The following is a 17,100-nucleotide window of genomic DNA, read 5'->3' as shown; positions in this document are numbered from 1 at the left end:
CATGAGATATGCCCATTCAAAGTTTGACATTTCAATCGGTTGCTATAGCGCCCCCCTTTGGTCAATTGATGTAATATTGCTTCATTCACATCCTCCCATGACCCTCTACCACTGTGCCAAATTTCACATGGATTGACCAAGTCAGTGAGGAGAAAAACGTGGAACACACACACACAGTTTTCATCATTATATAGTCAGATAATCACTTTGTGTTATACTGTTAATAATAGTTAAATATAAACTTATGTAAATTAAAAAAACAAAAAAATAAAGTCTTACAAAGATGACCCAAAATGTGACATAAGTCAGTGACTGCAAATATTAAAATCTTTTAATCAAATTTAAATTTAATTTTTAGTTGCACATGATGTTCAACAAATTAAGAGTTGAACATTTTAAATCTGATAAAATAAAAATCCTTGAGACGTCTCTTGTGAGATCGGTTAAAGTCAAATTTCCTTCAAGAAAAAGGCAATTTTAGTTCATTTCCTGATTTAATAAGGACATAATTCATACATTATATAAAAGTACACATATGAAATAATGTGAATCGTAGCTTTTTATGTATTTTTTTTACTTATTTTAAGGCCATCAAAGACAAATTGCAAATTGCTTTGTGATTTACAGTGGACAATAAAGTTATTCTAATTCTGAATATAAATTTAAATGCACATTCAATTTCATTTTTACTGGTAGTGGCAGTGCTACTGTGCGAAGTAGTACTCAGAAAAATTTTTGTGACTGACTTTTAATATTCATTTTGGCAGTAATTTTGCATTTTCAAAGAGGAAATCTTTGATTTTGAAATTTAAAAATGAAGTTTGTGACACATCATGTGCACACAGTGTTCAGTTTGATGAAATGATTTCATTTTACTAGTGGCAGCCACAGTACATTAGAGTGGAATATGATTTATAAGATGGTTTAATTCACTGTAATATAATGAACGTCTATGAAAAGTGAATAATTTCCTTTTTTCTCCGCAGCTGATAAAATACTGGGAGGCCTTCTTACCTGAGGCCAAGGCCATCTCATAGAGTCCACACACACATACAACAGACAGTCCTGACTGGCTCCGGTCAAACTACACTACCCATAATGCACCGGTCCTCCCAGCTCACCCTGCTCCTCCTGTTTATGCCCAGAGTGATGAAGACAAGTGAAGGCAGCCAATCAGCTCCAAGGGACTTTTCTGCAGTAAAAAAACATCAGCAAGAAAACTCTTAACTTTACACTTCGGCTTCTTTTACTCCTCTTTTTTTGTCTCTGCTGAACTCTTGTTGCGTTCATGTCCCGCCACAGTAATTGTTCTCCTGATCGATGCTTTTACACTAACGCTGTAATGCTAACAACAGTTTTGCACTCCTCGTACTTTTTCCTTCTTCCTATTGTCAGAATTCAAAATTCAAAAGTGAGAAAAGAAACTTCCTGCGTTGGATTTTTTATAAACATGAAAGTCAGAAGCTCATAATCCCGTACGACATGAACGCAGCATTAGTCATGACCCTGGTGATGGCTTTCCTCTCCAAACAGATTCACACACGGTGCCAGTTTTTACAACTTTGAGCACTTTGTTTGTTTATTTTTGCCACCAGACACAAAGGGAACGGGTGAGTGTGGTCGTGGGCGGAGGAATCTCACTCTGTGAATTTGTATTTGAGTTTATTTGTAAGGAAAACCTCGATGCTCCGCAGCAACAACAGATAGGTAAAGGAAATGATGTTTATTTCCCTCCATCAGTTTGGTCTTTGTGTGCATGGAAGCACATTCTCGCCATAAAATTTAAAAAGATGATGAAAGTCGAAGCAAATTCAGAAAATCTTGAAAGTGAACTTATTTAAAATTTTCCCTGCCATGTCCCGCCCGGCAACAAAACCTGAAGCTATTTGATTGGACGTCTTTTGCTGTGATCTCTGGGAATTGTAGTTGACTTCTCTCCTAACGCGATCTTGAAACTTTTGCATTTTTTTTTTTTTTTCTTTTTTTCGGTGGAGCAGATTTTCTCTCTGCTCAGTGTCTGTGTTTGAAACCAGGAATGTGAAGATGTTACTGCAGGACGCCTGCAACCACCTGTCCAATTTTATCCATAAATAACATTTCAGCATCATGGGACTTTTATCCATCGCTCTCAGAAGTTATGCTAACAGTGCTCTAACAGCTTTTTGTTACAGCAGGTAACCATGGGAACCACTAAACTCCACTAAAACCCCCAAAACCAACCTTAAAGTCTGAATATCTGCAGGTTTATTTTGAAGTTTGGAACGTGAGCTGTGAAACTGATCTGGAGTCAGTGATGAAGGACGACTGACTGCATCCTGTTGTGATTTTGTGTCTTGTATTTCCTGTCACCTGTCCGATCCCCTCACTTCCTCCGTCACTTGCATTTCAAAACAAGAGTCTTTGTTTTTGTTGCTGTATGATCGCAAGTGAAGGCAACGCTTTCTGGTTTCTGACCTCTCTGAGCCAACGAGAGCCGAGAAGGAAGAATCTCACTTTGTGGTTCATTTCACTGCTGCTGTCTCCTGAACATTTCCAAACTTGGAAAGTTAGGTTTTCGCTCAATAGAATCACTTTGACTTTACTCTGAGTTTATTCGACACATTCTCACTCCCGGCTTGTCAGATACCAACACTTGGTCAGTGGCCCGTCACGTCAGAGTATGACGCACTAAGTACACCTCCTGCGTCAGTTTTGGACGTTCAGGGAAGGCGTGTCAGTTGACGCCTGTTACGTGCATCGTCTCTTTTCAAAATAAACTTCTGTTTACAAAGAAAATGCAGTTTCTGCTCGCTGCATGCATGCAGTCGCTTTCAAAATAAATCAAGAACGTTGGTAAAAAATGTCATATTTTTAGATTTACTTTGTTACGTTCAGGCAGCAAAAGCATGCAGTTTAGCTCATTAAATAAATTAGTTTGTTGTTCACCTTTTCCACCAAAATTAGCTCCTGTACGTGTTTTTGTTTTTTTAAACAGGAAAAACCCGCTAAAATAGGTGATAGACTCCTCTCCTGTTACCAGTAGACCTCAGCTCTGCAACAGACGAGTAGACGTCACGTTCAACATCACAGACAGGCTGGGAAACAGGTTAGTCAGCAGTAGAAAGCAGCATGGAGGCCTGTGAAGACTCTACTGTGGTGACTTCATTTTATTTATCCGTTATTCAGTCTGTCTTTCAAGCTTGGTGCAGACTCATTTGGAACGTTTGAGCGCCGCTTGGGCGGAGACAGATGTTATTTTGTGGTGCTGCGTCGCTGCATCTCGCCGATTAAGGGGCTAAAAGTAGCGCATTCACCTGTATGTTGTGTTTCCATCAATGCCAATCGGAGCCGATAAACACCTGTGACTACTGCAGAGTCCTTTGTAGCCTTAGTCATTAAAAAGCCAGATGATAGCCGGTGTTAGCAGGTTTTTTATGCCGTGGAGAAGAGGATTACTAACCTAATGTAACATCACATGATATACGTCACTAGCATAGCATGGTGCACAAACTAACACACTATGTTGTTCTTAAATAACTGGACTGACTTTTGGTCTCACACTGGACCCATCCAGCTCCCCTCCTCCCTGCCTTATGCTCACTGTCTCGCTATTTATGCTGCGTGAGTTTCCTGGAGTGTCAGTATGAGCCACCGTCTCATACCGCAGCTAAAGTGTGCCTCTGTTCAACAGTGTCTAACGCTGACGGGCCACTGACCAAATGTCGCTACTTGATGAGTTGGGAGTGAGACGCGTTGGTTTATTTCAACGGAGCAGTGCAGCTTTTTATTTCTGTGGCATCATTGAAGATTTTTCCCACAGTGTCCAAAGGGAACAAAGTTTCTCTGCTGCATTACTCCTGACGTCATCAGACCTAAACCAGAGGGGTACAAGAGTAAATTAACCTCTATGATGTCATATTAGATCACATGTTCAATCGTAAACCCACAGTGTGAGCAGAACCTCAGTGTGTTCCTTCCTCTTCCTCGTCATCCTCAGAGAGGAAGACTTTGATGTTTTGATATTTTGGTTTCATTCAATTTAACAGGAAATGAAAAACAAGCTTGTTAGCATCTTTAGCATTTTTAGCTTCAGCAGCTCGTGTTGCTAACAAGCTGTGTTCACTGCAGATGAGGGATGTCTTGTTGAAGGAGACTAAACTGAACCCAGAGTTCAGAGTGTTTCAGGTGTGGAGGAAGTGAGCGGCTGTCAGGTGACAGAGTGTGTGTCCGTCCGTCCGTCCGTCCGGAGAGCAGCCTCGGACTGTCTCTCTTCCTGTTGATCAGCGTGAGGGCTGCTACTTTACAGAATCTGTTCTTGATTTTATTTTGCTGACTTTAAAGCACACTATTATCAGAATAAAATCCGACATCCTGAATCTATCAGAGAAAATAAATCTGACATCTTATTAGATAAATGTAGAAATGAAAACTGGAATTGTTTTCTTCTTCTTCTCAGTCCGTATCTCCACTGCTCCTCAATCTTAAATCATATAACACTGTGTTGATTGCTACCTTTTTGTATTTTATTCCATGTTTTATTCCAGATTTATTTTGCCGCCTAATGATGTGCAATGGTTGAAAACTTTCAGTTGATTTTATTTTTTTTTTTTTTTGTCGTTATTTTCACAGATGATGAAATTCTTTATCTGAGCAGATTTTTTTAAACTTTATGTTTTGACGTGACATTCCTGCAGCGCGGCAGAGCAGACGTTTAAAAACTTTAATTACAATAAAGGAATGTATCTCATCTGTGGTTGCACTGCGTGGTAATTATTATTATTATTATTATATTTAATGCAGATTATTCAACTCATCTTCTGTAAAAAAAAAAATTAAGGTAAGTGATCAGTTAAGGCTTTTAAAACTTCCTTTTTAAGCCTTATTCTTAAACCCAGAGTCTGTAATTAATGTTTATATAATTATTACCCCACTATTTAAAAAAAAAAAAAATTCTTCTGCTCAGTTTATCATTAATATTATTATTATTATTATTTTAACTTTAATTTATCTTTGTGTATGTATTTATACGTTTCAAATGCTGTTTCAATTTTACTTAAAGGGACATTTCTCATAGCGTAGTGTATTAAAAATACTGATTATCATCATCATATAAGAATTCAGTAAGATTTAATTTTACATAGACAATTATGAGTATTACTGAAAGTTTAACTCAACTCAGCTTTACTCAGTGGCGTAAGGGAGTTACGATGGGCCCCAGTGCACGCTATTATGACAGGCCCTAGTTACTGGCTATGAAGCACACACACACACACACACACACACAGTTTAGGTCTAAATATATTTTACCAACAGTGTGCCTTCCTGCCTCATTTATGTCATATCTGCTTGCAGATGTGCTCAGCTTGTCAGCCTAAAGAGATTTTACACCTAAATTAGCTGCTATAAATCATTTCATCTCGTTACATGATTAAACTGAGAATTGATATTAGACAGCATCAACACACATATTACCCAGAAATCACTGTTACATATCTGTATATGACAAAAACTACAAGAGAAAATAGGAAATTAGTAGTTTAACGAACTTGGGTTTTTTTATAGTTTCTGTAGAATAAGCATAATTTCATATTAGACTGATGCTGTTTTACAAAAACCGAAAACCATGATGGAGATAGGTTTTGCCTTTTTCAGGGCATGTATAGAAAATCGCACCATTTTTGATTTAATTTAAGTTCTTTTTTGAACACGGGCGTATTTCCAGGTGGCATTGGGCCCCTCCAGCCCAGGGGCCCCTGCACAGCCACACTGCCTGCACTGTCTATATTTACACCCCTGGCTTTATTCATACAGCACCCTTCATACACACATGCAGCCCAAAGTGCTTCACATAGCAAAACTGAAATAACACAGATACAGTTTAAGATATTTTAATGGCTAAATTATGCCTGAAAAATTTTGCTTTGTCCATATTTTCTTTCAAAAAAATATTCTTTATACGTACATGTGTAGGTACATATAAAACAGATGGTGCCTCGTCAGTCAAAGCACACGGTGAGGCACCACTGAACACAAAGAAACAACCTCTCAGACATAAAGTCATATTTTAGACATGCATAAATCCTAAAAGCATGTGAATATTATTTCATTATCTTCACAAAAATTTAGTTTAAAATAACCATATTGCAAGTTCTCTATCATGGAGCACTCATTCTTTCTCTTCATCATCTGATAGGTCTCTCACAAATGCAGTAAATTGTCCCCAAACCTTGTCAGACATCCTGTTTCCCTTTTATGTTTCTCTTTATAACGGATGAGTTGTTATTATCTGTCTAACTTGATATGCAACACTTGGTGTATTGGTTGCTCTGTCCATATTTAATGCTCCCTGCAGATGTAGTTCAGAGGTGTTCAAAGACCAGATTGACCTCCATAATATGCAGTTTCACCTACAGGCAGCCAATCCTGAGCTGCGCACATGTCCTGTCACCTATCACCTGTCCTCCGTCACCGTCCTCACCTGTGTGTTTGTGTGAGACATGTGTCTCTTATCCAGCTCTAATTTTATTTCATTTTTTTAAATCCAACGAGTCGGACTGTCAGAAGCTCAAAGTGATAATCAGAGACTGGAAGAGATTCACACGGACTGTCAGGAGGCTTCACATCAGCCCTGCACACACACACACACACACACACACACACACTGAGCATATAGGCAGAGTGCTGTCAGAAAGTGGGCTGTGCGTTACTTTGCATTGTGGCTGTCACAGCATCGACTAGCTGTCATATTCACGCTGCAGGTTTCTGTGGAAGACGAACAAATTCACATCTGACTTTATTAAGAGACTCCAGAGCAATATTTAGTCCCTGTGTGTGTGTGTGTGTGTGTGTGTGTGTGTGTGTGTGTGTGTGTGTGTGTGTGTGTGTAAGAAAGACAGAGTAAGAGTCTATAACACCATTCAGTGCAGCACACCAACACAAACTAGACTCGTGACCAGAGTTAAATCAGCTCCTCTCTAACAGAGTTCGTCATCATGAACATCAGTTTTAATTTTTATTTTACAAATGTCAAAGGGATGAACATAACTGCAATTATCCCAAATTGAATCCCAGAACATATCCTACTGTTCTTTGTGATCTTTCACATATTTTTGTCCCTGTTGAGCTTCCATCTTTCACACTGCAGCAGCACCAGTTGAGGCAAGTGTTATCTTTGAGACTATAAGCTTAAACAGTGCCTTGTTGTAATTATATGTGCTCATGCTGACTGACACACAGTGTGCAGAGTTGTCACAGTTTTTGAATGAGTGGATATTGACCAAATATTGATTAATTGCGTCCAATCAAATATTTTGCAAAATATTTTAAAAGCATTTTTACTTTCATCAAGTTACTGTTGGATTGTTGGTTGATGCTCTGTATGATTCAGCAGTAAAAGCTGCAGAAAATATACAAAATGATCCTAGAATTTTTATTTTGCCATATTACTATGAAGTAACGTTAGTCTGCTGCTGCAACCACCAAGCAAGTTATTAGCCTTAAAGTTACGACTTAAATTGTAACCTTTTCCATTAAATACAAAAGCCAGATGTGTCAAAAGGAGCTTTAGTGACAAACAGATGGCGCCTCAGATTTGTTACTGTAAGGGCCGTTTCATAGTCGACGCACGCAATGCGTGCAAGCAACGCTAGCGACATGAGCAATGCACTTCCTTTCATAGTCAATACATTGAACGCAAGCAACGTGGGCGACTTGAAATGCAATACATCGCTCACGCAATAGGTGGTAGCAGAGTCACCAGTACATTCCGGCTAGCTAGTACTGCTATTTTATCAGAGTGCAGGGCACTAGAACTGTCATATAAATGGGGGTGTGCCCGTACGAGTTTGCAAAGTTTTTCCTCCTCACCCGCCATATTTCATACCTGCTTCTTCTGTGAATAACAAAAAGTGGTTAATTTCAAGTATGTCGCTTTCATTATCACCCCTGCTGGCAACGCATGGTATTACACGCGTTGCTGCGTCGCGTATCAAAAAAAGTGTCTGCGTGCCTTTGTGTCAACTATGAAACGGCCCTAAGGGCTCATTTATTCTCCCTTTACGTACATAAATAGATAACCCAATCGTTGTTAATGTCACTGCCTACATACTACCATGTGTCCTTTATGTCAGGACAGATAGATCCAACAGATGGCACTAGAGGGCGGAGTCAAAGGCTACAGGCAACAAAAGGTAATAACGTTAGCATGTTATATTGGACAGTTGTTTTGTCAGTGAACCTTGTGAGTTGTAATGGAGCTGAATTTTGTAACATTACCTTTGTTAAATGTTGCTGTTGTCCCTGGCTTCATATGAGGAAAGGAAAAGTCTGCTAGCTGCTAGGCTAATTTATACAATGTAAAATGCCATAGACTTGTGCTAATAATGTTAGCATGTTGTATTTGTGGGGAAAATGTGTTTGTCTGTGAATGCTGCGAGTTATAGTGAAGCTGATTTGTGTTTGACACTGTCTCTATGAAGCCATGTTTAATGTGTGTTTAATGTGTGTTTTGAATCAACTAAACTTTACAGCACTTCACAGAAACCCCACCGCAGACTACTACTTTGGAGGTGTAACTGCAGAGTGACACAGACACATCACCGCATGAGTATGAATGCTCACAACGGCGTAGGAAACATGCATAGGTATAAGTAAGTCAGTATAAATCCCGCTTTAATGAGCCCTAAGGCCGTTGTGTTGTTAAAAATCAGCAAACAGCCTGATCTTTATCACGATTTTTTTTCCCATCCCGATGGATGGTTTGGGGGCTTTTATTCACTAACTAGCAACAGATTGTAAGGCTGCATTTTACAAACACCTCCTGCAGAAGAACAAGGTTTTTCCTCAGTTATGAATTTCGGGTATCAAGATCAAATATTTGATTTTCTCCCATGAATGTGAATAAAACCTGAGTCCTTGTGGCCTTTGCTCTTATATATCAGGCTGTAGTTCACCCTCTAAGTCCTCCCCTCCTCCTGAACACAGCAGCATTCACACTGTGCTCTTCCTGTCTCTTTCAGGTTGAGAATAATGTAGGTAAACCTGCATCCTTAACCTCCCACTGTCACTTAAACTGAAGAGTAATGGTGCATCCACTTTTCCAGCTTCACCTCCACCTCTAAAATTTTCACTTTGACTCCAGAATAATGCATCTGCATCTGTTTTCCCCGCTCACTCTAACCTCTCGCTCTCACATGACTCCAGTATAATGGAGATGTATTTATTTTTACACTCTGCGTCTCGACCCCCCGTCGCTATCAATCTGGCTTTAGAATAATGTAGGCACATCTGTTCTGCTCACCCTCCTAACCCCTCAATTTCCCCGCCACTTCAGGATAATGTAGGTGCATCTATTATCTCCGCTCACACCAGCGCTGCTGTCTCCGACCCGTTTTTAGAATAATGTAGCTGCATTTACAACCACAGCCGGCCCCCTCCTAACCTCTCACGCTATCACTGCACGGTCAGGAAATAAATAAAACGCAGCACAAAGTGCAGCTTCTCTGTTTAAGCTTCAAAATCGTGCCGAGGTATTTATTATTTCAGCTCATCATTTTCACCAGGCGTTCTCAGGTTTCCATATTCTCTCCATCGGCTACTTTAACTTTCTCCTCTTTTCTCCGGAGAACACAGACGAGGTGTGGGGAGGGAAGAGAATGAAACAAAAAGCACTCTGTAGCAGATAACAGTGTTGTTGCAGCGTAACCCCCGGCTTTTATTTATCATATCTCCAAATGGCGGTGTAGCTGTTGTGCTGTGGTCAGGATACAGTGACCTTAGTTGATCAACTACCCCCCTCAGCAGCCTGATAAGAGGGCTAATATAACAGCGAGCGAGGGGGGAAGGTTGTACTGTAATTATTTCTGCGCTGTCAGAGGGGGAACAGACCGCGGCCCCCCTGCCGATTCAAATCTGAGGGGAAACTAAAAAGAGGAGGAGGAGGAGGAGGAAGGAAGGGCCGCAACAACAACAACAACGCCTGTGAGACAAATATCAGCCGGCCGCCGCGACACGCCTGAAATTGGACCAGTTTGTCATGCACAGTGCTGCCACACACACACACACACACACACACACGGACATCTGAGATGCCATACAGGACTTAATTCAAACTTTACTGGTTGCACACACACAGAAATACTCAGAAGTATATTTGTGAAAAAACGTTCGGAACATGCAGCATTTCATGTCCCGTGCACACTGAGTTACAGACAGACAACATGAATAAATACTTAAATTCAAATAAACCAAAGGGTGTCAAACCCACATGAGCTCACATGAAACTAGAGCCCTTTTTACACAGAGATGGCGCTATAGGGCCGCTATGATGTCCCTTCTTTATGCCGCCTTTGCATTTTTACCAACCCGGTCTCACTCTGAAGTCGCTGAAAACCGGCGCCTGGTCAGCAACTTCCAGTGTCAGACACCAAAAAAAAGGCATCCTTTCATGTTGGCATGATGTGCAGTCGGTCGGCATTGTTGTTTAACAGCAGCTGGCAGCATCAGGGGGAAACACAGCGGGGCAACAATTACAGTTAAAGCACGGCAAGTGGGAAGGGTGGTCAATGGGTCCAACAACCACTGACTTTCACCTGGGAGCCTGTGTTTGCTTCCTTTAAGACTGTAAAGCCAAACCCTGTTCTTTTTTCCTCAACCTAACCACATGTGTGTGTTGTTGAAGGAAAAAAAAACATCAATTTGTGGTGTTGTAGTGACGTAGTGCTTTTATTTTGAAAGAGACTGTATGCAAACTGTACATTTCCTGTGAAAACGGAAGTGTATTTTGAAAACAGACAATGCATGTAACAGGCTGAAGTTGATGCTGGAAGTCACTGACCAAGCAGCAGTTTTTGACAGCTTCGGAGTGAGACCGGGTTGCTTTGACACTTCAAAGTGCCAGGGATCAAACTACCGACCTTCCGAATGGTACATGACCACCATAACTGCCGTCTTACAGTCTTATTGTAAGAGTTAAGGCACTCAAATACTGGCATAGAAAATTAATAACAAACTTATATTAGACAAATGTCAGGAATGCTACATCGTTAGACTCTGACCTGTATACTTATAACTAAAGCTAGCAGTGCACTTTTAGCTTCTAACATTGAGGTCAAGTGTAAGCAAAGTCAACCAAGTTTTACTCCTCTATTTTCAGAAAAATTAGATCATCCACAAAGTTTGGAGAGACAGCAGATGTGTCTCCAGCTGTTAAAAACACCCTCGGGCTGGGACAGAGGTAGTTGGTACAAAAAGGAAGCATTTGCTAACTTTGCAAGATGAGGATACTTTGACTGACAATGCAAGAGGGCTGCAGTTGAGGGAAATGGCGTCCTTGTCTCCAGCATTCGGTTCTGTGGATTTCAGGATGATCTTTTTGAGAGGTAGAATCATTGGAACTGAAGGTGTGCTAGGACCTCGATCACATCCTGATCAGACACATGAACGTCTTTGTTGTCGATCGCTTTCTCCAAGTTCCAACGAACGCTCCATCATGTCATTACTGGAGTTTAAGCGTGTTGGAAAGTCATGAATGAGGATGTGTTTTAGTTTCTTCAGGATCACCTGCTTCTTCTCCAAAACGTGCAGCAGTTCTGAGGTGGAAGAGGACGCAACCTGTCTGATTCTTCCGAGGAGTCTGGGCACTTGTTTCTCTTCCCTTGATGCTAAATGTATAGTGAGCTCAAAGCATCCTTCTGTTGGACCCAGTCAAGCTTCACAGAAAGCACTGACAATGTTTTTTGTCGGTCATGATTGCAGTACTTGTCCCTGGTTTCTTCAGTTTCCACTCTGATACTTCCTCCTTTAGTTTCTCTGCCAGATGTGTGCTCTGATGCTGTTCATAAACGGGCTGAGTTTGCAGGAACGGACTTTTCATTTCCCACTTGGGAGTGATGTTGTGGGCTGTCACTGTTAAGTAGCTTTCTGTAGCGCTGGAGGTCCATCCATCGGTGGAGCGCTCAACTGCTGGAGCAGTTGATAATTCCTGAACAACTGCAGCTTGTGATCATTAATACGGGGCAGCCACAATGAATGGACTTAGCATCAGTTATTGTTTCAGCAAAACCTGATTCTGCTGTGAGAAGCTGCTTAAAGACTGTGAGAAGGACTTATCTTCGTCTTGTTCCACTAATCAACACATTTTGGTGATGCTGTCATAAATGACTGCTTGACATGTTTCCACAGACACACAGTTTCCATCTGATCCACTAATCTTTCTGTCCATTGTCTCTGTGACTAACTGTCCAAACAGTGGATCTAAATGTCACAGGACGATACTCCAGCTCGTTGCCTAAACCTTACCACATGCGTGTGTTGGCAAAATGTAACCATGTCACATTGTTGTTAAAGGAAAAAAAAAATTGCAGTGTTGTACCGACATAGAGCTTTTATTTTGAAAGAGACTGTATGCAAACTGTACATTTCCTGTGAAAACAGAGGTATATTTTGAAAACAGACAATGCATGTAACAGGCTGAAGTTGACACGGCGTCCCTGAACGTCAACAACCAACACACCCAGGGTACCCTGGACGTCATATGTGGACGTGGAAAGTCCATGACCAAACGTGGACATGTGACGAGGTCGGAGTGAGGATGTGTTGGTCGAAGTCTACTTGGGAAAGACACTGACCACTGCTGCGCTGAAGTCACCCTGCTTAACTTCTGATGGTTGGCGCCAGCATGGTGGATCAGACCACGGGTATCATGGAAGTAGAGAGAAGTCAAGATGGAGGAGCTTTTAATGTTGGTGTCCGAATACCCGGAGTTTTAAGGACACCCAAAAGAAAAACTGGGCCTGGGATAACATTTCCACCAAACTTCAGATGACTGGGAAATTGCCAATATGCATTAATCTTTGGTCACTTCAGTGACTTCTGTTGTCTTGCTAAAAGTATGCAACGACAAGCTAGCTTGCACTTCTGCCAGTGTTCAATGAGCACGTGCTTGGCATCACAGACATGGACCACAGCGGAAGCAACCGCCTTTAAAAATGCTTTGCTTTTTTAGGGGGAACGCGATTACTGCGCGGCAGAGCGAAAGTCCTTTCCGGCTAAATTTTGGCGAGGGAACAACTGGCATGGCTTCTGTCAAATGGGTTCCTTCAACTCTCATCTTAAAGGGATAGTGCACCCAAAAATGAAAATTCAGCCATTATCTACTCACCCATATGCCGAGGGAGGCTCAGGTGAAGTTTTAGAGTCCTCACATCACTTGCAGAGATCCAAGGGGAGAGGAGGTAGCAACACAACTCCACCTAATAAAGCAAGCGCACACACGTGGGTGCGGTGCACACATTGGCAGTCAGAGCTACAGCTCCCCAGATTCAAACATCCAAAAACACATAATTGAAACCACAAAATATCTCCATACTGCTCGTCCGTAGTGATCAGGGGTCGCGTTAACCGGATATTCTCGGTCATTGACCGTTTTTTATACAACAATGACCAGAAAATCTGAAGGCCGTCGGTCATTTTGACCGGTTGCAATTACCACCCCTGCCCACTTGGCGGCGGAGTGCACAGTCAGTGGTTTAAGTGGCTGCCGTTTTCACACTGCAGAGAAAAGGTCATTCATCTGCTTCATGTAGCGTTGTTGACATAACGCCCTGGACACACCGGACGCGGAACCAAGGCACGGCGCCCAGCAGCAGAGGCAGTTTTCAATCAGCGCCCATGTTAACCTATCTGGTAACCTATCCACAGGCCGCTGAGCAGAGCGGAGCGCCCGCGGAGGCAGCGCTTCAGTTCGGCGTCTGGTCTATTTTTCACGGGAGCCGTGAGCGCTTCTGTCAAGCTGGATCGAGCGGATCGTACCAAACAGGAAGTCGGACACAGAAAAGACGAGAGAATCCGGCCAATTTTCAAAATAAAATAACAACAGCACGCACTGAGGAACGTGAGGAGAAAATACCGTGTTTTTAATTTAAAATAACACAACAGTGCATAACCGAACACATTTTTCAATACCATAATCAGTTCATTACAATTTTAATTTTGTGTCACCGAGCCTACAGACATAACTACATAACGCCCTGGACACACCGGACACGTTAGTGACGCGTTAGTGCCGTCCGGTGTGTCCAGGGCGAAGCCTAATGGTACGGGTGTGTGGTCGTCTGTTCATCTTTTCGTTCATGTCCTTATTAATGCACACTTTATAACATGCTTGTTGGATTTATTAAAAACGAACGAATGACAACTAAATGTCTTTGAATATCTTTATTATCATTTAAAAACGAAAATTAAAATGATTATGACCGGATTTTTATGACCCTGTCGGTCAAAATGACCGGCGACGAAAAAGTCTAGCGCAACGTCTGGTAGTGATCCAAGTGTCCTGAAGCCCCGACATAAAAAGTTGTTTGGAAAAACCTCATTTGAACTCTGTTTTTAGCCTCATTGTAGCCTGTAGCTCTGACTGCCTCTCTGTGCACCGCACCCACGTGTGTGCGCTTGCTTTATTAGGTGGAGTTGTGTTGCTACCTCCTCTCCCCTTGGATCCTCCCTCGGCATATGGGTGAGTAGATAATGGCTGAATTTTCATTTTTGGGTGCACTATCCCTTTAAGATACTTGAATAAAAATGGGTTCTGTGGGTAAACACAAGTCTCCCCTGACTTTCAGAAGGCTTATTCCCAGTTTTCTTCCTTACAATCACTCCGTCAAATTAAAGCTGTGTTTGTATTTTAAGTAAAAGGAAAACCAGTCTATTTGACGAACAATGGATCAAATAACCTATATAGAGAAATAACACATTACAGCAGAATTCTTGTAAAATTCAAAATGTTAATTGTACTAGTATTAGTCTAAACACATCTGATAATTAGTACCTATAACATAAGAACCCAAAGTACATCAGTATGCAATTATTAACTCTCCATATTGGCATAGTTTTCAGTACAACAGTGTAGCAGAATTCCCGAAATTCACGGTGTCCCACCCCAAGATTTTAAGTGGCCCCATCTTATGAAGAACTTCTGGGGTCGCCTCTGACCGTAACCCTAGAACTAAGGTGCCTAACCTAGAACACCCCAATTATTCACACACACTACAAAAATGAAGTCTTGGTAATGTGTAACTTTGTTTTCTCAGGCCTTCGCTTTGTTCCTCTTTTTCTTTCCCTCTCACCCATCACTCCTCTTGTAATGTTTCCATGTACAGTCATGATTCCTGTCTCTAATCTGTGTGCACAAAGTGTTCATTAGCTCAAACAGCGTTGTTTCAGGGTTCTGTTTGAGAACGTTTCTGTGCTGTCGTTCCCACACCGTCCTTTTGTCCGTTCTCTTCTCTCCAGCTCAAACCTTCTGTCATATTTGATCTCATTTGATGCATCAGAAACAACCAGAGTCAAACTTTCCTCCTCAACACATGGTTCACAGACAGAGAGCGGCTGATTTATAAGAGACTTTGGTCGTTTTTAAAGCCGTCTGGAAGTCCTTAATTCAACCCAGGTTTGTTTGACCTTGAAAACAACAAACAAGAAACCCAAAGCTGCCGTGTAGCTGCTGCAGCATATAATTGTTAAGAACCCCCCCAAAAAGTGTCAATTGTGGCTTTTATTGTGAAGCCGGGAGGATGTATGGGCCGGTGTCGCCCGGTGATAGATGACACGATACCCAGCTTTCCTGATTTCGCAAATTTCTATGAAATGTGTCCTGAGTTCATGAAGGCGAGGAGATAAGAGGCTGGAAGAGGCTCGCCGGCCAATAGGATTCATCCATTTCTGCCTCTTATCTGCTGATAGAGGAGGACCCTCTCCTTCCTCTCCTTTCTCCTCCTTCCCTCCTCTTTTTTTCAACTTCTTCCCTTTGCTTCTTCATCACCATCCTTTACCTCCTGTCTCCTTCTCACTTCTTTCCCCCTCCGCTCTTCTTTCATCTTCCTCCTTTTTGTCTCCTCTCTTCATCTCCTCTTTCTTGTCACATAGCTGTTGTTTTTCCTTTCTCTTCCTCACTCCTCCTCATCTCAGCGCTCTTGTTTTTCTTACTCCTCCTCCTCTTCCTCTTCTTACTCATACCTTCCTTTTCACTCCTCATGTCCTCCTTTTATCTTGTTTTTAAAAACACAGAGCATTTAGTTAGGAGATTAAAGAGTTCAGATAGGACACAACAGTTAAAGAATACAGGGTTCAGTTTGCAGTTAAAGGTCCAGTGTGTTGCATTTCATGGGACATATTGTCAGAAACAGAAAATACTACGATTTCTTAAGTGTATAATCATCTGAAACTAAGAATCGTTGTGTTTTCGTTACCTTAAAATGAGCTGTTCAGTCCATACGTAACGGGTTCTCTTCCACAGAGTAGTAGTAGTACAGTAGCCCACAACAGACAAACCAAATATTGGCTTTAGATGGGGCTCTTCGCATTGTCAGCCATTGTAGTTCTCCTCGTAGTTCTTGGCACAACACAGGAGAAGTTTCAGTCAGTTGAAGTCTGCAACCTCACCACTAGATGGCACTAAATCCCACACACTAGACTTTTAGCAAGTACATATTTTAATTTGGACATAACCGTTAAAGAATACAGCCTTATGAAAACATTGATGTGCTGGCCATCTGGCTTACCCGAACAAATCTCGGTGGGCCGGCGTGTCAGTGGACTGTCAAGATATCCATCCATGTTTCTATCGGCCGTCTGGGCTGATCTGTCTCTTCACCAGCTGTCTCACAAACCTCCTTGTTCCTGGCCAAGCTCATGTGTTCGAACTCTGTGAAAACGTCAATCAGGTTTTATTGAACCAGTGTTTGGTTTGTCTGCTCTGGGCTACAGTAGAAACATGGTGTTGAACTTTGTGATCGCCATAGACCAGGACCTGCTCCTCATGTAGATATAAACGGCTCATTTAAAGGTAACGAAACACAAGGATTCTTTTTTTCAGATTATACACTAAAGAAAACATACTTATTATTCTGTATTCCATTTCTGCCAAAATATCCCCTTAAAGCCTGCACACTGAACCTCTAAGGCACAAATGTATTGGCCTGGATGTGACCTGGACTGGATCAAAATGTTACGCAGATGCTAAAGGTTTGGTCAGGCTGCTGTCAGCCCTAGAGTGGTCTCCTCTGGTCTGAATCAGGGACTCATGTTGTTCCAAAGTTGTATAATTGCCTAGAGTTGGTTCGTGTT

At 41.7% G+C, this 17,100-nt stretch overlaps 1 protein-coding gene across 1 annotated transcript in view; it reads left to right on the top strand.

Annotated features, from left to right (window-relative positions):
• snx2 (sorting nexin 2) overlaps positions 1 to 4,728 on the top strand; it is a 39,809-nt gene extending 35,081 nt beyond the window's left edge. The window contains exon 15 of the mRNA XM_050052134.1: positions 987 to 4,728. Coding sequence (XP_049908091.1) covers positions 987 to 1,037 — 51 coding nt within the window. The 3' untranslated portion in view covers positions 1,038 to 4,728. The remainder of the gene's footprint in view (positions 1 to 986) is intronic.
• The last annotated feature ends 12,372 nt before the right edge of the window (positions 4,729 to 17,100 follow it).

Source organism: Epinephelus moara, chromosome 8, assembly GCF_006386435.1.
Source record: "Epinephelus moara isolate mb chromosome 8, YSFRI_EMoa_1.0, whole genome shotgun sequence".
In the NCBI taxonomy this organism is placed as follows: domain Eukaryota; kingdom Metazoa; phylum Chordata; class Actinopteri; order Perciformes; family Serranidae; genus Epinephelus; species Epinephelus moara.
The sequence above is the reverse complement of the archived record's forward strand: the minus strand, read 5'-3'. Positions and strand labels throughout refer to the sequence as shown.